This window comes from Alosa pseudoharengus, unplaced genomic scaffold (genome assembly GCF_046254945.1).
Source record: "Alosa pseudoharengus isolate Yale_2024_CS ecotype anadromous, Long Island Sound unplaced genomic scaffold, YU_APseudo_1.1 YU_APseudo_1.1_scf_23, whole genome shotgun sequence".
Taxonomy (NCBI): domain Eukaryota; kingdom Metazoa; phylum Chordata; class Actinopteri; order Clupeiformes; family Clupeidae; genus Alosa; species Alosa pseudoharengus.
Genome location: NW_027468685.1, coordinates 16,792,319 through 16,820,281, shown reverse-complemented (window position 1 = coordinate 16,820,281; position 27,963 = coordinate 16,792,319). Strand labels below are relative to the sequence as shown.

The following is a 27,963-nucleotide window of genomic DNA, read 5'->3' as shown; positions in this document are numbered from 1 at the left end:
GTCTCGCTAGGTCACTTCCCGGAAATTTTACAGGTAACACTTCATATTTCATGAAAGACATATCTCCATTTCTAGAAAAAAAACAGCGATTTTCATGAAAACTAGCCACTGTTTAGCTTGCGATTTCTCAGGAACAGAAGCGTGTAGAAAAACACGGTTTGCATCCACTGAGAGCTTAAAGTCTCACCTTTCAAACGAGCCATTGTATGTGTTCATAGCTATAACACAGAATATGCTGTGACTGTACAAAAATCATCAACAATGGTCTAGATTGCTGGCACTCTAGGACAGTGTTTCTCAAACTTTTTCAGACCAAGGACCACTTAACCAATAAAAAAAAACCTCACAGACCACCTAGCTAAAAAAAAAAGAAGAGTAGACGTACTTCAACAGTATATTACACAGTAGGCCTATTCACCTTGCTTATTGTCAGAGGATTCATATGATTTAAACTGGCGTAGCTTACATTGGCATGTTGCAGAACTGTTTGAATTTACATACAAGTTGGTTCAATATTGCAAACAACTCATCTATATTATATTTTACCACGTCTGCTCGAGGATCACTTGGGATAGCTTGCGGACCACACTTTGAGAAACACTGCTCTAGGACAAAGCTTCCGAAAACAGCGTGGCATTCAAGGAGTTAAAATCTAGGGGTAAGAACCTCATTTCCACCACTACATCTTTCAGACTGCTCAAACCCACTCTGCACCTCTCAGGATAAGCAGCTGAAAGATGTCTCACAATCACAAGGCACAGAGATGGAGCAGATTAAAACAGCAGTTGAACAAATGAAATAATGTATGAATAAAACAAAAGAAAAAAAAAGAGAAGAGAACGAGACAACTGCAGAAAAACAGGAGAGTATGACCTACAAAAGAGAGACAAACACAGTTTAAGAAATTACACAGAGGGAAAGAGATGAGAGAAAGAGGAGTAAAGGCTCTAAACAACTTCGAGAGAGTGTGTGAGCAGAGGGCAAATAAGAGAAATGGAGTGCATAAAAGACCAAAGTCACAGCTGTGCACCCTGGTGTGTTTGAGCTGTGCTTTAATGAGACATGAGAGTGGGCACACACACACACACACACTAAATCCCCATTTACAAATTCCACTCAAGGAGCCCTCGGTAAGCGGGCTCTGTTGCTTGGCGTGCTGAGACTAAATAAACAGATCTGTGCACGTTCTGTGGATGTCCTACCCCAAAGCTCTCCCTTCACTCGGTCACTCACTCATTACCGACCAGCACCGCTGAAAACCATCACACACACACACACACACACACACACACACACACACACACACACACACACACACACACACACACACACACACACACACACACACACACACACACACACACACACACACACACACACACACACACACACACACACACACACACACACACACACACACACACACACACACACACACACACACACACAGGAAGGTTACGGTTAAAAACAGCAGGATTTTACTACTTGTAACACATTGAGAGAGAGGGTGGAGAGAGAGAGAGAGACACAGATAGAAGAGACAGACAGACAGATAGATATGAAAGAACTGAGAGTGGTCAAGTGAGAGAGAGAGAGAGAGAGAGAGAGAGAGAGAGAGAGAGAAAAAGAGAGAGAGAGAGAGAGAGAGACTAAGAATTCCCAGGGATGAGGGACAGTGAAAGGCTGGAAAACAGAACTAGAGAGGCTCAGTATTTTTTTTGTTGTCGTTAACCTTTGGTGTGGTTCTCGTTTTGAGGCAGACTGAAACCAATACGACTTCGGTTCACGTTTCTCAGATTAATCTGGACATTCAGTGTGGTGGAGGAAGTAAGCAGGTGCAAGTGTGGTTGTGGTGATCTGACGACTGTGGGAGGTTGAAAGTTGTGCGTGTGCATGCGTGTGTGAGTTTGAGCACATGCATTACCCGTGGATGACGGCGGTTCCAAGGCATGTGAGATTTCTTCAGCAGCACTGCCACAAAGAAACCCCCGGTATTTTGATGATGAGGAAGGACCCTCATGCTAAACGCAAACACAAAAAACACAGACACACAAACACACATTAGGAACACAAACATCATGATCACAAAACGTCTAGTCTCGCAATCATGAAAATAAGCAACAACAATAAATAAATCAACCAAACAAACCAATCCATAAGTCTAAAAGCTAGCCCATTTTAAGTCCCTTCATTCGTGGAGCATGTCTAATGTAGCCAAACGCAAGGCTTAATATATAATATCCCATTTCTTCCATCAGTCTTTCAGAGGAGAAAGAGAAATCTGTTGAGCACCAAGCTCTGCCTTCTTGCCTTCAAGTGGCCTGAGAAACACCAGTCTTGTGATGCCATCTGGTGGTTAAAAGTGGAACTGCACTCTCAACCTGGGGCACTGACAGACAGCCAGACACAGACAGCTCTTCATTTCCCAGGATCAAAGCAGCAGCCACAGGGCCACTTTGATGAGCCTCTAACCCATGAAAAGACATGGGATTGCACGCATCTGAGGCCCTCTCTGAGTGTGTGTGTGTGTGTGTGTGTGTGTGTGTGTGTAAGTAAGAGGACTCACCATCTCTCGAGGTGCATGTCCTTGAGCTTGTCGGGGTCTGTCGGGGGGAACATGGTGGGGCGGATCTGTGTGTGTCTATTGGCCGGCACCTCGGACCAGTCGGAGTACCACTGGCCCTCTTTGGTCATGACCTGACAGGAGGGGAGGAGGAGACTCAATTTAATTTCCTTTACACAACAAAGCACTGCACTAACAAACACATTTTAGCTCAAGCCAGTCAGAAAATAGAGTGCAGGGAAACATCAAGGGTGCCATGTTATCTGTCTTGTTGCGTTGGCAGATCTGAGAAACAATTACAAGTACAAAAACAAGTAGCAGCCACCTTTATCCCAAGGAAATTACAATGGCACAACAGATGTGAAAACTGAAGCTTCAGCCTTACACAATTCTTGATAAACAAAGTTGTGAATTATACACTCAATGTCAATGACTTACGCTGGCAATGACAAAACCCATTAGCAACATAATGGGAAAGGAACCGGGTATCTTACCTTCCATGATGTGACTCCTGCCATGTATTTGAGCCCAGGGAGGTCAGCTGAGGCGTCGGCCAGCTCTAAGGCACCTGATCAAGTGGACAAGCACAACGGCAAAGGCTATTCTAAGAACATATGCTAAGAACAAGCTAAGGCTGGCTGCTTGGAGTCCGCATCAACGGGACCTAAGCATTTGTTACCCTAGGCATTTGTCAGCAAAGCCTTTATATATCCATAGTAGTATAATAGTATTTCTGTTACTGATTGGATCATAAACGGCCACAGCAACAAATGGGAATGACTGACTCTTCTCTAATAACTGTGTTACATGTTATTTTTTATATTTCTGATATGTTGCTGATTGGATCATAAACAGCCACAGCAATGAAGAAAAGTGAAAGTGATTGATAATGACTGACTGACTATTATTGTGTTACATGCTTCAAATGTAAAGCACTTTGAGCTGCATTCTGTGTATGAAAGGAGCTATACAAATAAAGCTTATTATTATTCAACTGGTCACTAAATGGAATTCCAAATGTACATTACCACCATGGTCAGAACTGGTAATGGAAGTTTTAATATGATTTCTGATGGGTACTGCACCACTGTGGTTGCACAATTTTTGTAGTGCAAAAACACTTATAGGAACGTCACATATTACCAACTGTCACGTATGTCCAACCTCTTATGTGTATGTGTCACTTAATGAACCAAACTAGATTTTGTTCAAATATACACACCTATGGCTACTGAAAAATTTAAGGTTCATTTAGCAAATGTTATTTTGAAGTATTAAAAAACATTGTTGTTTTAGAATTTTCAAACGAAATGGTTGGTAATTAGCATGTTTACGATAGCAACCCAAAACACTATGTTTTTACTGATTTCAATGACATTACGATCAGAATGTGTGTGTGTGTGTGTGTGTGTGTGTGTGTGTGTGTGTGTGTGTGGCGGCGCACCTTCACTCCTCTCCAGCAGGGTGGCGATGACTGCCTCGTCCTCAATGGGGTTGAGGGAACAGGTGGAGTAGACCATTCTCCCACCAACAGCTAGCTGCTCTAGCCCACGCACAGCTATCCGTACCTGCAGCCTGAAGGATCACACATACACACGTTTACATTGAAGGCTGACTGACTGTTCACTCAGTCAAATTGAGCAGTACCTGTCTATTGTAGAGACAATAGACTAATGACTATATAGCTAGCTAGACTATATTGCTGAGAATAGACTACTGGTTACATTTATATTTAGTCATTAGCTGGTGCTATTATCCAAAACGACTTGCAAAAAAGGGAAACAAACAGGGTACAGTGTGACAAGGACATGTTAGTGCAGCAATAAGTACTACTTACATAGAATCAACTGACAGTTCTAGAAAGGGGATCGTCAAGTGCTAGATTACGCATGTCCAGTTGATTAAGCATGTCCAGTACTGACAACTAAATCAACACACCAGAACCAAAATGCATGGGCTCTATCGGCTCCCGCACACAGTTGCGTGTGTTGCAGTGCTGGAGACGCATCCCGTTCACTTTACATGGGCTTACGTCATCCGTTGCCGAACTGAATTGTGGGCCCGTTGCGTCGCGTTGCTCCCGCCACTCGCATTGAGAAGTTCAGCTGTTGCTGCACCGACGGACGGCACAAGCCAATCAAATTACGAACAAGCGAACAACAGATGGCACCAGCCAATCACATTACGGTTCTACCTTAAGTCATTTACATAGCTACCATCGGGAACACTGGCATGCGTTGACGGAACGCAACTGTGTGCAGGAGCCGTATGTAATCTTGTATTGTGCATCCAGACAAACTGGTCAGTAGCTCTATTGAACAGTCATACCCATGTAGGTGCAGGCTGTTGCTAGTGGTCCATTTTTTCCACACGTCAATGTTCTTCCGCATCGTCCCATCGCCACTGCAAAGATGGAACAAAACAAAGGAAAAACACACTGTAAAAACCTCCACATGCAGTATAACACTACCACTTACTCTCAGGTTCAAAATACATCATAGTGAATCACATGTGTTTCAAAATGTTCTTTGGTAGTACAAAGACCAGCTGCTACCCCACCCCCAATTGAACAGTTTAAAGCACGAACACAGTGATCCATAATGTATAACATATTGCAAAAATATACATTGTTGCAGACAGAACAAAAACAACAGGCCCAAAACCGCTCTGTCGAGTCTTTAGTTCCAGCCTCAGCTCGTCTGAGGCAGCAAAGCATGCACTTCCTGTGACCCCGATGAGAGGTCACATGGATGTTGTCCTTCTCCTGCAGTTGGTTGTGACATCAACCGGACTGCCAATTTGGCCTCGTTTTCCTCCTCACTATTTCGGGCAGCGTGTCTGTGTGTTGGGGCAACATGATCCGTTTGGGCTTGAAAGGGCCCTGCCGGCAGGCCCTAATTATGCCGCTCAGCGCAAAGTCAAGCTGCGCCCGCGCCGCGGAGGCAAAAAAACGCAGACGCAGCACAAAAATGCTCTGACCGCATATGTGTTTTTAAGGCATGTGCCCATCTTTCATATCCTAGCCTGGTACTGAGCACAGAGGCCTGTTGTGCTTGGCAGGGAACGACGGGCTTAATGTTCCATCTGTGCTGTGCCGAGAAAGAGACACACACACACACACACACACACACACACACACACACACACACACACACACACACACACACACACACACACACACACACACACACACACACACACACACACACACACACACACACACACACACACACACACACATCCTTTTCCTGCACATAACTTCTGTGTTTCTGTGTGTGTGTGTGTGTGTGCGCATGAATGCATGCACATGAAAACAAACCTGTGGTCATTTTAATGCTTCGGACGACAGACTACCTGGTAGGTCCGGTGGGCCTGACTCTCTGTGTGTGACTGTGTGAGAGAGTGGGTGTGTGCCACATCTACTTATGATAGATATAGCTTTCTATGACACAACTCTCTCTCCAATGCAAATTTACGGTCCATTCTTGCAAATCAATCACCCCATTGAGAAAACATTACAGAAGTGCACAGCGAAGTCAAAATGACAAAGAAATGAATTGGACAACAAATTAATATCAAAACAGAACATGAAAAGAGACAGGGAAGGGGCGGGAAACCTCAGCTGGGTATTCTCAGTGAAAAGTACACAATCAAACGGCGCAGCCACAAATCCTTCCCAGAAGTCATTTTAGCTCTTTTTTTCCTCCTCGACTGGAAGCTCTGCCTTCTTGCCTTCATTTAAGGCAGAAATGAAATGATATGATGACAGCGTACGAAAACAGAAAACAACTACCTTTGATGGGTTTTGCCATGCAACCCAGACTGCAGCCAGAGTTGAAATTGTTGTATAAGGACAGAGGCGTCCACAACAATCAGTTCCACTCAGGCACATTGCCAAGTTTCCTTTTTGCTCCTTTTGTGGTGTTCAGAACCTTAATGTCCAAAAATGTTTGTTTTCGTGTATGACGTGTGTGTGTGTGTGTGTGTGTGTGTTGAATCATACCTTTCAGTCTCACATGAAAATTCCAACACAATAAAGCTTAAGAAAAGGTTGTTTAAGCCTTCAAATTAGAAAGGTCTCTAAACATTCATTATTTTCAGGGTAGAATATTTAAAGCCTGCAGCATGACAAATGACCTATAATTGAAAAAGTAAAACTCTGTGCTGACAAGATAAGATCCAAATAGCCATTCGGTTTGCCCCTAAAGGTCACTGCCATGCACACAACCATGTCTCTGTGTCTATAAGTAGCACTGGTGGCACTGACTGACTGAGCAGGGCACTCCTTAGGACAAACCTTAATTACTAAGGCTTGGAAGATACACACTAAGATTAACAACAACAACCGCACTAACAGAAATATAGGACTACACAGGACATGAGCAAAACAATTAAGCAATTGCAATGCAATTGAGGGCACTCTATGGCAAAGAAATGTATTACTGTTGTATTATAGTAAATGTGCATCATCATCATCGATAAGCATGCATGACTGATTTCATTATGGTGAACCACTCTGACAATGCTGACAGTTTGAATTTGTACATATTAAGGGCTATGGGCTGCACGTTACTAAAGAGTGAAAACAATATTGCAATATTTTTTCAGCAATATTGTCATATGAAAAAAATACTAATAAAAAATTATATATTTTTCAAAGTCTGAACGCCTTTCTTGATCACAAACCATGGTTTCTTGAACAGAGGGGGTTTTCCTCTTGTATCAAGCAGCACAGAAGTTGTAGCATGACCTACATTTACATTTAGTGATCTAGCTGACGCTTTTATCCAAAGCGACAACAATCAAGGTAGAATACAAGTAGAGTGCCACTAGGATATTGTTAGTGCAGCAATAAGTACTACTCACGTAGCATAGAATGACAGTTCAAGCAAAGTCAAGGGAGGGACAGGAGGGATAGTCAGGATAGGGAAGAAGGTATTGGTAAGTGCTAGAGTAAGCATGTCCAGCCGTGCTAAGAGAGGAGGTACTCTTGGAAGAGTTGGATCTTCAGGAGGTTTTTGAAAATAGAGATGGATGCCCCTGCTCTGGTACAGTGAACTGGTAGTGCATTCCACCGATGGGGAACAATAGATGAGAAAAGTTTGGATTGTGAGATTGTGAGCATATGGGTGGCAGAGCCAGGCGGCGTTCATTAGAGGAGCTCACCTGCAGGGCACGTCACAGAGGATGCGGTCGTAGAATAGGGTCTCCTTGCCGCCATCCTTGTCCACTTGAAAACGGGGCATGCAGGAGGCGTCGTGGTTGACCACCATGATGCACGGGCTGTTCAGTCGCTTGGCCTGGTGCACCAGCAGGTAGCAGCGCTTGTTGTCTGAGTCGTTAGCGATCACAAAGCCCTCTGAGAGAGAATAAGATATTTGTTATCATTAATTATTATTTATTTTCAAACAGATTTTCAAATAGGTTTGCTTTGAATGCTATGCTTTAAAATATGCATACCAATAAAGTTCATTTGAATTGAGTGACAGACAGACAATTTGAATTGAGAGACAGAGAGATGAAAAAGAAGTGTTGATGTGTTACACTGATGAACTACGGATATCCATAGGCACCCTGAAGGGTCATTGCACATGGTCGAATGACCGTAAAGAAAGGTTGGGAATCAATAATAATGGGCTACCACAATGATTCCAGTATCATCGGGTTTACTGCACCATCTTGCACCATCTTAAACCATCATGTGTCTCATGTAGCACTCAAACAAAATAAAAAACTGTCACTGTCAGCCAGCAACCGCTAACATTATAATGAGCCAATGTTTATATGAAATGATAATATCAATCCACAGTCCCTATAAGCCAGCAATACTGGCCATTACAACAGCCAAGAAAAATGCATGCTGTGCATTGGCTGGAGTATCTTCACCTCAGAAAAATGTTTATTTCTCTCTTTTGGTTTACAGACAACTCACTATTACTGCATGGCTCGCTGACATTATACAACACAATTGCAATTCAACAGCTTTACCTGTTGATTTACAACGTGAGCTCCTGAGACAGACACGTGATCAAAGACAAAACTGACAAATCGACCAAACCATTTTGAGCACAACCACGAACCCTAAACCAAACCCTAACTTGTCATGACAAAAACGGAATTTAATAAACAGAAGCATTACGTCAAACGTTTATGACTTGTTTATAATGTTTATGACACGTTCATGACACTTCACTCTTATGTAGATACTGTCAAGTAAAGCGTAACCGACAAAACTGACAAATCGACCAAACCATTTTGAGCACAACCATGAATATGCCCATGCCATAACTAGAGCACTGACCTGAAAAAAAAAAAAAAAAAAGACCACAACTTGCCTTTTGGATTATACATATATATGAGAGTCTACATGTAGATGTACAATAAGCAAACTAAATAAAGATGCATGAAGAACCTTCTTTTGTGAAAATCAATAAATCCAAAATAAGCCACCTACCAGGGAACGCGACATCCATGTCGGAGTGGAGCATCTCAATCAGTTGAGATGTCTTGGATCCTGGCGCAGCACACATGTCCAGGATCTACGGATAAAAACAATACAACACAATAAATAAACAAACAATACAACACAATAAACACTTTACAACTACAATGTTGAGGAGTCACAGATGTCACATCACTGACCAAAAGCAACACAACCCAAAAAATCCATAACAAAATGAAATGGACTTCAATGACAAAAAACATCAGTTTGACCCAAACCAACTGACAAAAAACTGCCCCACTGGCAAAATAATAAGTATAAGTATAGTATATATACTCTTTTGATGCCGTGAGGGAACCTTGGTCTCTGCATTTATCCCAATCCGTGAATTAGTGAAACACACTCAGCACACAGTGAACACACAGTGAGGTGAAGCACACACTAACCCAGAGCAGTGAGCTGCCTGCCACAGCGGCGCTCGGGGAGCAGTGAGGGGTTAGGTGCCTTGGGATGTAAGCATGGGAGAGCAGTGCAGTTGGGATGTGGGCATGGGAGAGCAGTGCAGTTGGGATGTGGGCATGGGAGAGCAGTGCAGTTGGGATGTGGGCATGGGAGAGCAGTGCTCAACCACTTCTCCCGCCCACATTTTTCCTACGGGTCGGGGATCGAACCGGCAACCCTTCGGTTACAAGCCCTAACCAGTAGGCCACGGCTGTCCCCAATGTCTTGAAAGGAAGCCAATGTAAACTGTGTCTTTTTTTTAGTATCAGTGAAGTATTACCTTGTGGTGTGGCTCAATTTTAAGAAGCAGAGGAGGGAGCATACTGACAGCTTCTTGTCTGCTTATGTTTCCCTGGCAGAAAGGAAAAAAACAATCAAGAGGTGATTCATCTAAAACTGCTAATCCCACAAAAATACAGATTAGCCTTGTCATTCATTGGATTACTCATTAACACGGACAGCCTCTGGTTACACAGTGGCGCTAAACTTGCACCGTCTTGCAAGGCTCTCAACCTACTGATTCTGTTTCGCTGACCAGAAACTGGTGGAACTTCTCTAGCAGGGGAGACTTGCGCAAAATCTTCCTGCTCAGGTTGGTGTGCCACGCCAGCTCATCAGGGTACCTGAGGCAGGAATCAGGAAACGGGTTGAGAAAACATTCAGATAAATTTGTGCTTGATTCCTCATCAAGCATTTCATTCAAAAGCAAGAGAGACCATCAGGCATGGCTGAAGCTGCTATTCACAAATCTGTATCACATTATACGATGCATGTTGCACCTTGAGGCTTAGGTTTAGGTTATAGTGAAGCAAAGGAGTACAGAGTTGGACCATGAAGGTCTGTCATCTGGAGATCACATGCTCAGTTAAAATAGTAAACACTTGTACACTTTTGGCCACCTACCAACTAAGAGGCTGTGGGGCCTCTATCTTCTGACCATCCACTTCAAGATCCTGAATATCCTTGAAATACTTTTCCTTCAGAGTGTGAAGGATCTCTTTGGCATGGCTGATGAAGGAAACATATGTTTGTATGTAAAAAGGCAGACGACACATTCAGACTCACTGGCTGATTATCTGACAGTAGGCCTACAGCTATGTTGCTTGCTCCACCAGCTAATTAGTAATGCACTAGTAAGAGAAAGAGAAGAGCAGAATTGCCCATGTTCTAACCTTTTATATCCAGTGATGCGTATGGTAGCAGGCAGAGGTTCCCGCATAGCATCCATAAATTCCTCAAACTCTCCATCTGGCACGATCTTAAGCTCCTTATAGTACTGCTCGAACAGCTTGTTTTCCTTGATGATTTCAGAGTAACCTGCACCCCAACCCTAGCATGGGAGAACAGAGCAAATCATGTCTAGAGTTACATATCTTTCTTTTAAGGTTATGACAACAAATAAAGCAGGCTAAACAAAGAAACATATAGTACCCTTTAACAGCAATATTCAACCAATGTTTAGGTAACATTCCCCGCCCGTCCCATTTGCAAACAATCACAATAAGTCATTGCATTCTTAGACGTTTTCAGCACCATTTGCAAAATGTGTAGCTCTAGGCTAGCTAGCTCCGTGCTTGGTGCACTGTATCGCACAAAGCTAATGCAATCAGGTTAGATTTAAAAAAAAAACTTCTCAACAACTGACAGGTTGGAAAGACAAAAAATCATATTTGCACAATTAAACCGATTCGGCTGGCAGAGACCTAAGCATTGCCTCTAGAAGTGAGATGGCATGGGCAAACGTTACTTACGGCATTATTTCTGTCTCTGTCATCAGCAGGTTTGCCATCCCTCTGCTGTTGTTTTCGTTGTTTGTCTCTGTTTCTTTTACCCATGTTGCGGTAGGTAACAACTCGGGAAATAAATCTGCGCAGCGTTTTGAATGAGTGAAATTCAGCTTGCTCAACTCTATCCAGTTGTTAAGCACAGCAAGAAACACTCGTGTTCAACTGGTAATGACGTCAACTCTACGCTCGCTACATGGAGAAAGGACCCTTTTTAGGAGACCACAAGCGCCTGCGATTTATTTTTTCTCATCAAATCATACTAGTATACTTAGACCTAGTATTGTACAGATAATGGTTCAGATATTTGCAGAATTAAATACCTATCCAGAAAATAACTGTTAAAATTGGTCAGCAGATCCAGACTCCCGAGGTGATGACTATGCACAGTGGGGTGGTTAATGCAAGCACTGTCAAATATTTTACTTTCTCTTTAAAATGAGAATCTGTTCAAAAGTACGTGCTCTAATCAGTGTGCTTCTAGGGAAATTCAGAGTTGACAAAAAAGTCCTATCATCATTTTGATTGTGTGAAAGCAGTTTGCATGATAGGTCCATGGTAGGCTACCAAAAACAATGCTCTCTTCCCAAAAAACAAAAAAAAAATATCTGCGCTACTTAATTTTTTGACAGAAACTATAGTTCTTAGGTAACGTGATGTTGAATATACATAATAGGGGTGGCAATGTTTTCAAAAAGTACATTTTCATTGGCTTCTTCATATTGATGACACGCCTAGCTTCACTCGGATTGGTGCGTCACGTATAACAGCTTAGCTGATCATGCGTTTCTGCCACTGTGAGTGAAGCTGAACAATTTCCATTCGTTAAAACTGAAGGTGCTGTAGTGTGAATTATATCTGTTATTTACATGCAAGTTAATTACGTTTAGTATTTAGTGTAATATTCATTCAAATTACTGGTTGATCTCGACTGACTGAAGGTGTAGGCTACTATGGACTACATCCTGAAAAGCCTGTTCTCTTCAGAGGCAGAGGAGCTATACATCTTGGACTGCAGCGCTTACTTATTGATACTTATGGCACTTCTAACTTTTGTAACGTTACTTTTTGAGAACGTACCTTATGGCAGGTACGCCTCCAGCAGATACGGATTTCCTGTCAACGTCAAATTCGCTTGGTTTGTACAAGAGCTTCCGGCAATCCTGGTACCTTTCTGCTTGGTCTTCTTTACCTCAGCGTCGAGAACATCTCACCTGCCAAATCAATTACTATTGTGCATGTATTTTTGCCATTATGTACAAAGGTATGCAATAGTAAATCTTCTAGACGTCTTGTCTGAAATGTCTGTATCAAGCTGCACCATCAATTTAATTAAATTTGCTTAGTTGTAATATATGTAATAATAACAATAATATGTTGTTTTTATAGGTCTCTTATATACCCGTTTTTAATTCGAGGGGGGAAACCCACACCTTTTGTGTCTTTTGCACTCGCCATTGTCTTCTGCATATTCAATGGCTATCTGCAAACAAGATATTTGAGCCATTATGCAGAGTACCCTGCAGACTGGGTTACACATCCCTGTTTCATCTCAGGTGAGTCTATGCCCTGCAGGTTGGTCTTGTTTACCACCATCTCTTTGATGTATACTGTGTGTTAAAGCCATGATCACAATGCGAGGTGAGTTGGTTGTTAAAAATATATCAGTTCAACAGTGCACATTTTCTGTACTAAAAAGATTGGAGTTTGAATCACGTTGAGTGATGTGGCAGACTTGAATAAAATATAATAGAATAGACTAAATATCAGTCAAGAAGTATGAGCTGATGGGGGTGTTATGCATTACAGTCATCTATTGTCTTGTATTCTTTGATACAAACATCTGGGCATTTGTGGGCGACAACAGGTAGGCTACGCCATGCTGTTGGAGGTGCAAACAAAAGGTGCATCACCATTGATATATATTACTATACTCGTAGATAGGAGCTGACCAAAGGATACAAGGATACAAGGATATTGTCACTTGCATATAGTTACTGGAAGTAAGAAATGCAGTGAAATTATGTCTGGTGTCAGCCTATTTGTGCATTAATGGGGGGGGGGGGGGGGGTAAAAAGTGCAGTAGAAGAGGGGTTTAGTAGATTAAGTGGCAAGGGCTGCATAAGAAAGGTGGGGGAGGATTGGGATTGGGGGGGGGCACCAACAAGGAGCACCCAAGAGCAACAGGGGCAAGGAAAAACTCCCTTACCAAGGAAGAAACCTTGGGCAGATCCACGGCTCAAGGGGCTAACCCAACTGCCAGGGGTCTTGGTGTGTGTGTTGGGGGGATGACGGGGGAGATGGGATAGTGTGCTGTGTATGTGGGGAGAGGGCAGTGTGCAATATGTGTGTTGGAGAAGCTTCCTCATGAGACAATGTGCTGTGTATTGGGGGGGGGGTGAAGGGTGAAGTATGGTGAAGGGACTTACTATTGCAAGCAGAGTACTGTATGTATGATGTATGTGAGTGATGACAGTGAAGATGTGTGTGTGGGCGGGAGGGGAGTGGAGCAGTGACTGTGTGTGTAGTGTGTGTGTGTGGGTAGGTGGGGGCAGTGTGCTGTAAGTTTGTAGAGGATGTGTGTTGGAGAAGATCCTGAAGACAATGTGCTGTGTATGTAGGGAGGGGGGGGGCAGTGTGCAGCAAGTATGTAGAGGAGGCTTACTGTAGCAAGCAGTGTGCTGTATGTATGTGTGTCAAGTATGTATGTATTGGACACATTTCAACCTAACAATCCCTTCACAATTCAACATCAGCAACATCTTGATATCATGTCCTCTAATTTTGACATGATTCTGATGAACCATGTAGGAGAGGTGCATCAAAATGTATCATGTGTCGCATGATTACCAATCAGTTAAAGTTTCAAGTTTCAGGTTCAAGTGCGGAAAGTTAAATTTGCTATTTTGCACGTTTATTTTTTTAACATTGCGCCCAGGGGTGTGGCAATTAACAACCTAGGGAGGGGCCTGGCGCGTTGTCTAAAAATCGCTATCATACACCGCCTAAACCTGGTCAGAAGTCAATGGCGAGTTGTTCTTATGCTATTTTAAGAGCGCATGTCAACAGTCATATTGGCAGGTGCACGCACCATCCTTCTATCATTCATGAACGCACACCAGCACACGTCCATGCAAAGCATTACAAATTGCACGATTACAATGGGAAACATAATTAGAATAAAGATATTACGAAATACTGTACATCTCATGATGAGTAGTTATTCACAATCATTTGCAAATTGGTAATGACGGTTAAAAGTGATTAGGGGAGAGGCGAGAGACACGTATGGAGAACAGCTGAAGACGCACTGTCACGAGATATAAGCAACTTCTCTGCAGGATAAATGTTGTTTTATTCAGTCATTTGAGCAATATTAAGGTAAGTGTTGCTTTTTCCAGCCTATGTTTTTGGTGGTAACCCATTGTCAGTCAATAGTGAAAGTAACTGCATATAACTGTCTTGTCGTTGACTGACTCCTTGGTGAAGTTAGTTTCACTTTGCCAATGAGTTTAAATAATAGACGAGTGGAAATGCGTGAAGGCTATGCTAGGTTTTAGTAAAGCATGGTTAAAGAATGACTATTCCATACGGTCTCGCAAGCAGCCTCCTTCAAATGCGCCATTGAATGCCAAAATACCGATGCATTTATTTGACATATCGCGCTTTGCGCCGTTAAAGGGAATGACAGATGTCATTCTCATTGGTTTAAAATGATGTTACGCCCCAAACACATCCATATGACTGATTAAAAAACCTAGGAACACCTTGTTGCGCCATGCGCTCTACGTTTGATAACGAAACCCCTCCCAATGTGAACTGGACATCCTACTAAATTTGAATAGACTTTTGACGAGTAACGATGCACTTTAGAATGTCATGATGGGGCCCTATGTGCCGTAGATCAAAAGTTACAGCATTTTGAAGATAATGGCAAGTGGAGTGCCCATGAAATAAATTAATTTGTATGTGTACATTTAATGACTGTAAAGTACACCCATTGGTTTGTAGATGGTGGTGTTGAGTGAGGGGTTGCCGGTACACAATACTCTCACACACACACACACACACAGGTAACCCCCCCCACACACACACACACACACACACATACCATTACATCATACCCCCCGACAACTACAACCCCCCGACACACACACATTTCACAAAAATCAAAGTTTAGATTGGCACTCTTTCCTTTGCATTAAGACATCGTGAATTTTCTTGACATCTTAGTCATTGCCCTCCTTACAGCACAGGCTTTTTACAGTCCACAATATTGGTGCACTTCATCATCCAATGTGTTTTTTTGCAGGTGCCATCCTTTGGTTTGCTGGGTGGCTTATCAATGTGCACTCAGACCACATCCTTAGGAACCTCCGGAAGCCTGGAGAGACTGGCTACAAAATCCCTAGAGGTAACCGCATGTGTCAGACAAATTCACACAGTATGCAGGTCCCTGTGTTCAGATTTCAGTGTGTATTATGGTGCGGTTTACATAGCAGTTGAAAGAGAACTACACTGAAAGAGGACATGCTGAGTTTCTACACTTAAAGAGGACATGTTGTATAGCCTAGACTGGTCTGGCTTGTCAGGCTAGACATGTTGAGTTAACACACTAAAAAGGACATGTTGACTTACTACACTGAAAGAGGACATCTTTCCTTCTCCCCTTCAAACACCTTAAGAAATGAGATGCATCCCAGGTCAGTCACTAAATGCGGATAGACTGCTTTCAGCCAAGAAGTTGTACAGGAATGATCCCATGCAGGCAAGGTGACATTATTCCCTAATTGGCACAGTTTATGCTGCGCCACTGGGTCTTCAACTACCTCTGGCCAACAACACAGCTTATGCACCACAAACAGCTTGCCTATCATGAGGGCAGTTTCTTTTTAATAATTATTTTTAATAACATGTTGCATCATATGTTGTAAGAATGATGTTAATCCTTGTAATATTTACATTTAACCGAATCAGAATTCAACTTCTCGCCAGTATCTGCATTTGGGATGCTAGGCCACTTTACAAAAAAATGAGATCAACATTTTTTTTTTACCACCTTCGTCACATGTTTTGCACCCTTATAAATGAATGTGTCTTCTTCACTTGAACATCTGTCTCATGTAGTGATAGCAAATATTGTTTGGTGTTGTGCATATACGTCATGCAAATTGATGCAATGTGGAAATAATACAATTATAATGTTAACTTTTACCTTTGGGAGTGGAGTTTTAAATGAAGACTGGTGGACAGTGGCATGCACCCCCGTAGACTACTCTACCTGAATATGTTGAAAATACAGCTGTTGATCATTTCTTTATATTATATAAATCTTATAATGCAATGTATTATATAATGATATCTAATAATCTAGTGACAAGATACTGCAAGGCCAAACAATCATGTTTTTAATAATCAGAAAGCAAATGAGATCCAAATGAGTCCTGTGACAAAAAAAAAAAAAAATCTCCAGAATCTAATTTCAGTGAAAATGATTCTGGGCCCTTTTTTTCACCCTGGCGCATGGCATAAAACTCGTTTTCCACCCGGCGCAAAGTTTATTTTCTTATTTTGCACGTTTATTTTTTAAACAATGCGCCCAGGGGTGTGGCAATTAACCTAGGGAGTGGCCTAGCACATTGTCTAAAAATCGCTATTGTACACCACCTGAAACGCATTACGCCACTGACCAAGAGAAACCTGGTCAGAAGTCTATGGTGAGTTGTTTATATGTTATTTTAAGGGCGCATTGTCAACAGTCATATTGGTGGGTGCATGCAAAACATCCATGCAAAACATTAGAAATTACACGATTAGGCTACAATGGGAAACATAATTAGAATAAAGATATTATTAAATACATCTTACAATTGGTAATGACGGTTAAAAATGATTAGGCGAGAGCACAGCTGAAGACACACTATTACGAGATATACCGTATTTTCCGGACTATAAGTCGCTCCGGAGTATAAGTTGCATTAGTCAAAAAATGCAGAGTGCAAATTACCCCACCATAATTGGGGGGTACTGCTCCTTCACTTCTTCTATGACCATCATGGTCCACTACCATATCAATCCCCATTGTGATCGCCAAGTGCAACATGGGTTGTGCAACACACATACAAGGTGTAAACATGCGACAAACTGATAATCAGTTGGCTACAGAATATCTCATTGTTATTATATCCAAAAGAGAACTGTTTTGATCAACTCTCAAAAGTTAGAAGTTAAGTGCACTGAAATACCATTCTAATTACTAGTAAAAGTAATACATTTACAAGAAGCCTATTGCCTATTTCATATCATATTGATTTGGTTTATTTTTAGATTTTATAAGACCTGGATCCAACCCTCTATTATAGCCTACTGTATAAACAGAAACCAATTTTCCATTATAGTCTATGGTAGTCAGTGTCAAATCAACACAATTGCCTAGAGACAGGGCTTTGAACCAGATTTTTTTGTCAATTGGTTCGTTCTGAACAGAAACAGTATTTTAACGTTTCTGGTTTTGGTTCCCACCCTAAAATTGACGTTCCCGAACCGGTTAGAACAAAAAAATATTGTTCCAGAACCGGTTAATAACATTCCATGTCAGCTGTCGGAAAAAAATATACGTATGCTTTCAAAACGGCTATTAATAGTCACAATATTGTCTTTTAGACTCTATCCTACAGCAAACAAACACTAGGCCTCTGCTTTATACAAGCTGCACCAGTGTCTTCATATAGCCTTTAGCCTAAATAGTTTCCTGGTCAAACAAAAAAAGTATATTTTTGGTGGGTACTGTAATATTGGATTCTTGGATGCCTTCCCATTGTCTAAATGCTAAAATGAGGACTATTATGTTTATCCAAATAAATTAAAGCTGTAGCCTTAATGTTAATGCTAGGTTTTTCCAACAATGTTCGTCACGGCCTAGTAAAAAAAGAAAACAAGTGAAATGAAATCATTGAGATTTGGAGACTTAATAGGCCTTTTGATTGCCTGCTAGTGGCAAGCTCTGTCTGTCTGCACTCTCCATGCATTCATTGAATGACACGTGGTGACCCTCACCATTTCACTGAAGACACAAAACTTTCCCAGGAACAAAAAAAGAACTGGTATTGACCGGTTACCACTATTTAAAAAAATCGTTTCTGTTCCGGAACATAAAATAATCATAAAGTTTCTGGTTTCGTTTCTGTTCCTAGCAAAATGGCAAAAGTTTCTGGTTTTCGTTTTCGTTCCATGAACCAGTTCAAAGCCTTGCCTAGAGATATGTGAAACCAGAGCAATCTTTAATGTGATTAAGGAGCATACTATGAAAAAACATACTACCACATAAGAACTACAGAGCGGTAACCTACAAGAATCCGATAACCAGAATGTAAAAACAATACTAACATTAAAAACAAATTCAAATACTAGCATGTAGCCTACTATTTAGCCTAGGCTACCTGGCTCTTTTTATGTTTTTCACAGGTTTCACTGATGTTATGTAGGCTTAGCTACATCAGACCCTCTTGTGCATAATATAAAAACAACACAGGATCTGTGCCAAACTAATTTCAAAAGGGCACAACAATTTATTCAAGAAAAAATGAGAATGGACACCTAGGCTATGGACTGGAGTTCATCTCCTTGGAAATGACAATCGATTTTACCTCACCACAATGTAAAATAATAATAATAAATGATTTAAATAGAGAATTATCTTGCTAACTAACCAAGGTCCACTTTACTAGCCTCAGTGGGTAAGTAGCAGGTAAGTAGCCGGTAATTAAATGTATGAAGACATGACTATGACTCAGTCATGAGCTATGAAAGAACAAAACACGTTAATACATGAAGGTTGTAAAATAGCACATTTTCAACAAGCTAGACGTCTGCTAGCAACTTACATTTACCCATGCACGTCAGCAGCAAACCGAATTTAGGCTACTGGAGGAATCTACCTAGTGTTTTGTCATTCAACGTTGACACTTGAGAAGTTGAAGTCGTTCTCTATCTCCGTTGCTTCTAGCGCCACGGTGGTTAGAAATGGTACGGTCCATAATAGGGGTGTCTGACATCGCTTTACATTAAATTTTTCCTAGTGAAAATAGGAGTTGACTTGTATTGTAGCCAACTGTAAAGATATTTTTTCACAATATCAGAAAAATTATCTGACCCCCCCAAAACAGATATTTCTGTCTCTTTGGGGGGTACTGGGTCTTCATTGGGGGTTATAGTACCCCCCAGTACCCCCTGTAATTCGAACTATGAAAAAATGCTTCATGAACAGGAAAAAAGACATATATAAGTCGCACTGGACTATAAGTCGCATTTATTTAGAAATGTATTTCACAAAATCAAAAACCAAAAACAGAGACTATGTAACTGGACTATTGAGGCCAAAAAGATTAATGTTAATGAAGACGAAGGAGTGAAGGCAGCCAAGAGGAGGGCCGGAAGGTCTAATTGTAAAACAAAAGATTCACTGAAATAAAATGCCATGTGGTACACCAAAATGTAGCTAAAATGTGGAGAATACAATGCAATCAAGCATTTTGGGCAATGTGGAGTCACAAGCTGGCAGCAGATTAAATGCTCACGAGAGATAAATAGACGGTTTTAAAAGGACGTGACCAAAGCGCAAACCAGGCGATCGGCCTATAGGCCCGACAGTAATTGTAAAGCAATTGACAAAAGATTCACTGAACAAAAATGTTGATGTGGTACATGAATAATTTAGCTACAAATGTAGACAATGCAATGCAATCAAGCATTTTGGGCGATGTGGAGTGAGAAGCTGGCAGCAGATTAAATGCCCACGAGAGAGAAAAAGATGCGGTTTTAAAAAGAAGTGCACAGACCAATAGGACGTGCAGACCAAAGCTGCAGCAAGCAGGTGATATTTAGAAATTTATTTCACAAAATCCAAGACCAAGAACAGACAGATGTAACTGGATACATAGAGGCCAAAAATATTGAGAATGTTAATGAAGACAAAGGAGTGAATAGCGGCAAGAGGCAAGCCGAAGGCTGCTGACGAGTGCCCGCGCTAATTGTAAAGCAATTTACAAAAGATTCACTGAACAAAAATGCTGATGTGGTACATGAAAATTTAGCTAAAAATGTGGAGAATGCAATGCAAGAATATATTGGCACAAGCTGGCAGCAGAAGAAATACTCGGCTGGCCACCTCCGAGAGAGCGAGAGAAAAAAATATGCGCATTTAAAACCAGGGCCTAAATTTCAGCACGGGATTGCGGGTGTTGCACATAAGTTAATAAGTATTGAGCATAATAATAAAAGTCCCACAACTCCATCATAATGAGAGAAATTCCCACACATGTTACAGCGCTGTCTGATAACTTTAATCTAATAATGGAGCGGCCTGAAAGCGTGACTATTGACTGGATGGACCAACTCTGACTTCAATTGAACCCCATGCACACACACGCGCGTGCAGGACCACTTTGCGGGTGCCTCTCTCTCTCTCCCTCTCTCACCGCTGAAGTCAAATTATAGCCTAGGTGCTTCTATCAACCGTGATCGACAGGAAAGGAAAACAAACGTTTAGCGATCAGGAACCGTCAGGAATATTGCGAACACAGAAGCATGACAGCCTATAACGCGAGAGAACATGGATGTGCTCTCCATTTGAGGAACGTTATAATCGATTGCGGACGTAAACAGACAGATACAGACACGGAGCGCATAGTAGGCCTACTTTCACTTTCTAGTGTGTATATTCATTATGTGAAAGATAATTAGTAGCAAAACAGTGATCAAGTATTAGCCTACATGGCAGTGAGTTTTGTTTTAAAATGTTTTCATGTATGTCTAGATAACGGGTGAGGAATGTTTAGGAGACAGACTATCGTAAATTCTCAAATTATGGATCTTTTATTTAGGCTGCGCAAAGCACAGCACCTTTATTTGGTGCATGGCTTGTACTGTTTGATATTGCTAAATATCGGGACTGATGACCACTGAAATCTGGGGGGTATTTGATGGTTCATGAAAGGGTTTCCATCCGCTTATTGCGATATAAGGCATCCGCTTTCATTTATCGAAGTGTGTTGTGCTGAAATGGAAACCTTAAACCTTATTATTATTTTTTTAATTCTGCATGGTTTACTTTTTTATACAATTCGTAGGCTGATGCCTGGCAGCAACAATTGTGTTTAAATGTAGGTTACTGCTTCAGCCTCTGGCAAGCTCAGAAGGGGGCGGCATGCAACTGGCAGCTTGAGAGCAACGTGTTGGAGACTCGTGGTGTAAGACAATGACTTTTCATTGGCAACAATATTAAACCAACCAACAATATAAAATATTAAGAAGAGCTCTTTTATGAGTTAAATTGAAACAAAATTATTACTGGCCTTTATTTGTCCGAATCTGAGGCCCGGCTATAAATAGAATCGCGGCCATAATTTGAGGCTTTAGGTATGCACGTGTGCTTCAGGCATAGCCTACCTAATCTCTGACTGAAAGTGCACAGAACTTGCGCATTTGAGAGCGCTCTCTCGCGGCTAGACAGTTATGTTTCATGTAGGGTTCATGTCAGTTAATATGAATTAACATTTAAAAACATGTTCAATTATATATTTTTTCATATATAAGTCGCACCTGACTATAAGTCGCAGGGCCAGCCAAACTATGAAAAAAAGTGCGACTTATAGTCCGGAAAATACGGTAAGCAACTCCTCTGCAGGATAAACACCATGGTGAAGTTAGTTTCACTTTGCCAATGAGTTCAAATAATAGACGAGTGCAAATGCTTAATGGCTATGCTAGGTTTTAGTAAAGTAAAAAAAGGTTTAGTGGAATGACTGTTCCATACGGTTTTGCAAGCAGACTTCTTCAGCCGTTGACTGTCAAAATACCGATGCATTCTTTGACGTCGCGCTTTGTGCCGTTAAAGGGAATGACAGATGTTATTCTCATTGGTTTAAATGATGTTACGCCTCAAACACACCCATGACTGATTAAGAAACCTAGGAACACCTTATTGCGCCATGCGCTCGACGTTTGATAACAAAAACACTCCTAATGTGGACTGAACATCCTACTAAATTACCTTGAATTTCCTCTGGGGGTCAATAAAGTATCTATCTATCTAAATTTGAATAAGCTTTTGACTAGTGACGATGCGCTTTAGACTGTCATGATAGGGCCCTCTGACATTTTGAGGTACAGTGTTACACCAAAGTCCTTTTAGGCAAGTCCCTCCACTCGGCGGCCATATGGCAACGCTTTTTGGGCACTCATCGGGCATCCATCTCGGCAGAAATGAGCATGCGCATCGCGACACCAATCTACTGCAATCTTGCTCCAGCGGCGAGATCACAACACATGATTGGCACGATGTCTTCACAACACACAACATTATTGGCTCAATGTATTCACAACACAGCACATGATTGGCTCAATGTATTCACATGTCAATGTTTTGCCGCGGAAGGGGTGTGATATGCGTAGACAACTGCCATATTGGCGTTACAAACTAAACCCATGCATTTCTATGGAGGATTTTTTGAGTGCTGTGTCTCCTCATTAGAAAGTCTCTGGTTACACTTACAGTCTGACTTAGGTTCTAATCTCACAGATGTGCTTTTGATTTGAAGACCAAAACAACAGACCACAGTTCTGTGATGAACAGACCTTGTATGTGTCATTAGAATTATAAATAGATGGCCTTTACTCTGTGAGTCATTGGCCAAGCAACCCACCAGGACATGAATTCCCTGCAGACAGTCATGATGTCTGACAGGACAAAGTATCATTTTGTCATGTTTATGTGCTCTTGGAGCTCTCTAAGCATTCTGTGGAACCAAAATGAACAGAGCACCAGTCCTTGGATGATTTTTGATGTCAGTGAAAGCTTTTGCCATCCATTGTTTGCTCTGGCTTGTGTTTTTGTTGATAGTGAAACAATCCAATTTGTGGGATGTGTGTTGGTAGTGACAGCTTGCTCGCTGTGTGACTTGAAAACCCGCTGTTGATGTTTATCTAGAATAGCAAATAAATAATAAATCATACATAATAAATCATTACTTATCCAACCAGAGTGAACTCTTTATCTCTATCTCTCTCTCGTTCTCTCTATACTGCATCTTAGTCATTGAGCAAATTAATTTGGTGTGTTTGTCAAAGAAAAAGTGTCTTTGTATCCTACTCCTGTCTTGTCTGTTTGCATCCCGCTCCCTGGCTATAAGTAAATGAGGATACCGCAGCACAACATGGAACAATACACACCTAATTAGCGAGTCCCAGCTTGGCATCCAAAATGAGTTGTTACTAACTGGCTCTTGTGCGGCATTAGTGCTGCCTATACTTATATCTGTCAAGGCATTAGTGCTGCCTATACTTCCCCGATCATCAGTCTGTCTTATATCTCTGATATTGTCGAAGAATAAGGCGTTGACTTGCCTTCAACTCCATCCATCAAACACCTAGTATAATATAATTAACCTTTATTTAACCAGGGTAAGTTGACAGAGCAGCTGCTACTCTCTGCACATTTAATATTTCCCATGTGAGCCCAATCAAATTAGTTATTTAATTTCAGGCTGTGTTTTGCATATGTGTGCCATTTAAATTCAAAGCACTATCAGACATTTTACTGCAGGGTTTTCCAATCTCTTTCTCTCTCTCTCTATGCCTTCTCCTCTCTGCAGGTGGTTTGTTTGAGTTTGTCTCCGGAGCAAACTTCTTCGGGGAGATTACGGAATGGGCTGGATTTGCCTTGGCTGGTCATTCTATCCACAGCTTGGCGTTCGCCTTCTTCACCCTGGTCGTTCTGGCCAGCAGGGCAATGGCACACCACAAGTAAGCATGCACAACCTCACCACAGTATTCTGCAAACCAATATGAACTAAGGGGAAGTCAATATAATTTCTCAGAACAATTGAGTCATGCCGTCTCTGATTTAGTTTTGTGTAGTCAATATATCCTCTAAAGATGTTTACATTGACATCTTGCTGGGATTTACTCTTTTGCTGTCAAGAGTCAATAATAATTGCTGTACTGCATGAAGTGTTTTTATATTGAGAGTTTTTATTAATTCATATACTGAATATGTCAATACTGTCATTTTTTGTCTGATGTTGCAGGTGGTACCTCACAAAATTTGAAGACTACCCAAAATCAAGAAAAGCTCTGTTACCTTTTGTTTTTTGAAATCATGTCATTTTCTAGACTTTTGCAAACGATATTAGCCTATGGATCCTATACCGTGCACCAATAACAGACACTGTTTTACTTTATTTCTGTAAACCTTGCTTCGAAGGGCACATCAGATTATGTTTTATGCTGTAAAATTACTTCATTCATTCAACAACACCATACGAAGCTGTGAGTAAGAAATTGGGTTTTGCTTGAACAAATCTGGACCACGGCAGCGTGAATATTTTTTTTATTAACTTCTTACTGTTTTTCACTTCTTGAAAACACACTAAATCTGAGGTTGATGTAACACTTCTCTTTGAAGTTGACTCATGAGCCGAACCAGTATCAGGAGGGGTATAGCCATATATCCTCATCCGTCCTTATAAGCTCAAAGACATCATGTGGTGCATTGTACATGCTGCAATTTTTCCTGGTGTTTTCACTTGTTTCCACTTTATTTGGTGGAATTCCACTCTTCAACAAATTCCACGGAAAGAAAGATATTCCAGGATATCTTCTAGCAACTTCATGAGAAGAGAATTAACTTGGTTAACATGTTCCAGTCCACAGGTCTTCTTTAGGACGAAAACCCAAACTTGTGTTGGAGCGATCCATTAAAATGCATAAATAAATAATACGTAAATATTTTTTTTACATTAACCACAATCTGTTATACATATATTGTACAGAATGACACAGATATTAGCACATTTTTCATTTTCATATTCAATTCATATTAAGATCAAAAAATCTATTTGGTATTGCTTTTAGTATGAAAAGACTTACCTAGCGCTCTCTCGAAAGATCATTTTGACTTAATTTAAGAAGACTTTGACTTATTTTAAGGAGTCTTATCAAGACAAATTTGCTTGTTTTTAGGACAAATTTGCTTAACGCACTGGCAGACAAATTTGCTTGTTGTCTTAATTTAAGAAACGTTTGACTTATTTTAAGTCAAATGATTTCATGAGAAAGTGCTAGGTAAGTGTCTTTATACTAAAAACAATACCAACTATTTTTTTTATCTTGATATAAGATGAATAACACTTGGTTAGATTTTGTTAGATAAGCAGTTTTTGCAGTGAATAATATAAGTCCTATGAGTGAAGCTGGCCACTGGTAACATCTCGGCCACTGTAAACAGCTGTAGAGGTCAGCCTGGCTGGGGCTGGAGAAGGGGGCTGTCTGCTGCTCACCTGCAGTCATCTCCAGGGGGCCTCATTCACCAACTTCAGCTCTCTGCCCAGTCTATCCAGTCATAACAGAACAGGCACGTGTACTGTGCTGCCTGGCTGTTTTTATAAACAGGATGTTATCTTTGCAATTATTTTAGACTTGCTTTGATTTGGCATGGTAGGCATAGCGGATTGCTAGATCAAACAATTGAATTTATGTGAAGGTCGTGGAAGTCACTTCTTGGACATTTAAAGAAAATGAGGGACGGTTTCTTACTACACAATTTCTTATATTAAAACTTAATGTAACAATAATATGCTATATTGGATGTATTTGGTTTCTTAACAGGATACTCTGATAGTTGAAGTAGACTCACAATGCTGTATTATCAACAGGCAGTGCATTTCTTAAGATCTTGAGCACAAAACAGTGCATGTCGGCAGTTTACCATCAAGAAGACAAATTAGGTCTGCTGTGGATATGATCAAATAGGGAACAGAAAGTTTCTTTGCACTAATAATTGACTTCAAAGGTTTTTCGTGAGCATGCAAACATGCTGAATGTATTGAGTACTTTGAGCTCTCTCATCAGATCAAGAATACTTCTCCATTCAATCATTCTCGATATTTATAAAAATTTTAATAAAGAGAGTTATTAATTGCTTATTTTATTTCTGACGGTCAACCACTACATTTTACAACGCTGTTTATATCTGTTTCCACAACAATGTCCTAATAAAGTATTACTGAACACAGCTGGTTGCTTGTTGTATGTTTTCATTATGAACTTATATTGCTTTAGAACAGATGCAGTATTAGCATGCCTCTTGCTCTCGTTTGTATAATTTTATGAAAAACTTTGCATTGGTATTTGCTCTGTCACGCTTTGATTCAAAATAGACAGATGACCTTTCCATATTTATATTGTATTGCGATATCTGGGCCTTATCTGTGAAGTTTCACAGCATGCATGCCACAGACATGCTCCAACAGAAACCTTCCCATTGACATGTAGGCCACCCTACCAGCTCCCACCCCTACTGCTGTATGTTATGTGGCATTGCACAGACGTGCTATGCAACCCAAGCCTGGAGCTATGTGCAGTTTGAAGAGGCAAGTTAGCTGTCATCATTGTCCTATATTTCCTGTGAGGTAAACCTGAGTGCTACTCAAATACCTATCATGTTGATTGTTTCTCTTTCTCTCTGTCTCTCTCTCTCTGTCAATGTCTGTCTCACGCATATACATACAGATAGATGTACGCCCCTCCCCCCACTCACAGAATGCTGGAATGTGTTTACATGGGTTAACAAGATAGCAGCAGGGCATGTTGCAACCATGTCAGCCAGTTTTTCACACACTCTTCTCTCATGTAGCCTTGGGGGGCACTTGGGGTAGCATGTTCACCTCTTCTTTATAGATGTTTGTGACATATGTGACTGGCATACACGCTTGTTGCACCACTGATGCTTGTTGTGTGGTAGTCACAAGCATGGCAAGGCACTGTGTGTGTGTGTGTCTTGTGTTGGATGCAGGCTAAGACGAGCTGACGGCAGTGGTCTCGCTGAGAGGGGTTTCCCTCTCACACTGTCACATGCCACACGTGAGCAGGGAGTGAAGAGGCTGTTACGTAACAGTGGCGGGGGGAGGATGTGCTGAGACTCCTACTGCTACTCTCCTGCCTCTGTACGGACCAGTGCTTCCCATCGTGATTTATTAGCCTGGAGGATGGCCTTTTTTTCCAAAGGGGTGATCTTAAAAGCGTGCGTAGAATTTAACACTTCTAGCTGGCCAGCCTTGTTTGGAACAAGTGAGAAGAACAGCAGCTCCTCTCTTTTGCTCACTCTCTCAGCTTAGTCTGGCCTTGAGATTTGTGATATTGCTTAAAATGGGCAAACTGGCACATGGAAGGCAATGTTTAAGCATTATACTTGGAACGCTAACCATATATGTGCTGAACAGAACATTACAATCTAATAAAGGTATTTTTTTATGGCTGTGCAGTTGTTTTATCCTCTCCAGTTACTTTGTGACAGGACCACAGTTTTTTGTTGCTTCATATACTTTGTTTCAGTGATGTTGTGATGTTGTTGAATGGTTTGCTAGGATTATATCCATTTTTAAATTAATATCCCTTTTTCCTAGTCCTAGTGGTAGCCATTATTAGAGAGCAAAGGCCTGGTGTGCGTCTGGATCAAATTCAGAGTAACAGTGCTCACTGAGATTTTCTTGTGGGTCTGTCTGTTTACTCTTTTCTATCTGTAGGGTCAAAGTTGAGTTCACTTGCTCTCTCCTTCCCCAAAGCCTAACCAAAGCAGAATGTGATAGTAGACTGAGGTCCTTTGGTCAGCCAGCTCC

General features: G+C 41.2%; 2 protein-coding genes across 2 annotated transcripts in view; one reads left to right on the top strand and one right to left on the bottom strand.

Annotated features, from left to right (window-relative positions):
- Positions 1–11,491, bottom strand: part of nsun2 (NOP2/Sun RNA methyltransferase 2) — a 22,558-nt gene extending 11,067 nt beyond the window's left edge. Inside the window, exons 1-12 of the mRNA XM_076301830.1 lie at positions 11,258–11,491; positions 10,679–10,836; positions 10,410–10,514; positions 10,024–10,129; positions 9,787–9,858; positions 9,018–9,102; positions 7,730–7,922; positions 4,892–4,966; positions 4,008–4,138; positions 3,058–3,131; positions 2,567–2,697; positions 1,925–2,021 (exon numbers count right to left, since the gene is read on the bottom strand). Of these exons, the coding sequence (XP_076157945.1) occupies positions 1,925–2,021; positions 2,567–2,697; positions 3,058–3,131; positions 4,008–4,138; positions 4,892–4,966; positions 7,730–7,922; positions 9,018–9,102; positions 9,787–9,858; positions 10,024–10,129; positions 10,410–10,514; positions 10,679–10,836; positions 11,258–11,341 (1,311 nt within the window). The 5' untranslated portion in view covers positions 11,342–11,491. The remainder of the gene's footprint in view (positions 1–1,924; positions 2,022–2,566; positions 2,698–3,057; positions 3,132–4,007; positions 4,139–4,891; positions 4,967–7,729; positions 7,923–9,017; positions 9,103–9,786; positions 9,859–10,023; positions 10,130–10,409; positions 10,515–10,678; positions 10,837–11,257) is intronic.
- Positions 11,492–12,066: 575 nt separating this feature from the next.
- Positions 12,067–26,360, top strand: srd5a1 (steroid-5-alpha-reductase, alpha polypeptide 1 (3-oxo-5 alpha-steroid delta 4-dehydrogenase alpha 1)). Its single transcript, XM_076301829.1, has 5 exons — positions 12,067–12,554; positions 12,680–12,846; positions 15,603–15,704; positions 23,941–24,091; positions 24,376–26,360. Exons 1-5 carry the CDS (start codon positions 12,244–12,246, stop codon positions 24,440–24,442), a joined length of 798 nt encoding a protein of 265 aa, XP_076157944.1. The 5' UTR covers positions 12,067–12,243; the 3' UTR covers positions 24,443–26,360.
- Positions 26,361–27,963: the final 1,603 nt, after the last annotated feature.

What these genes read in the sequence shown, in the direction of transcription:
- srd5a1 (XM_076301829.1), top strand. Translation starts at nt 12,244, where the DNA reads ATGGACTACATCCTGAAAAGCCTGTTCTCTTCAGAGGCAGAGGAGCTA. An exon ending in TTTTGCCATTATGTACAAAG is followed by an intron (nt 12,555 to 12,679) that starts GTATGCAATAGT and finishes TTGTTTTTATAG; the next exon opens with GTCTCTTATATACCCGTTTT. An exon ending in AGGGCAATGGCACACCACAA is followed by an intron (nt 24,092 to 24,375) that starts GTAAGCATGCAC and finishes CTGATGTTGCAG; the next exon opens with GTGGTACCTCACAAAATTTG.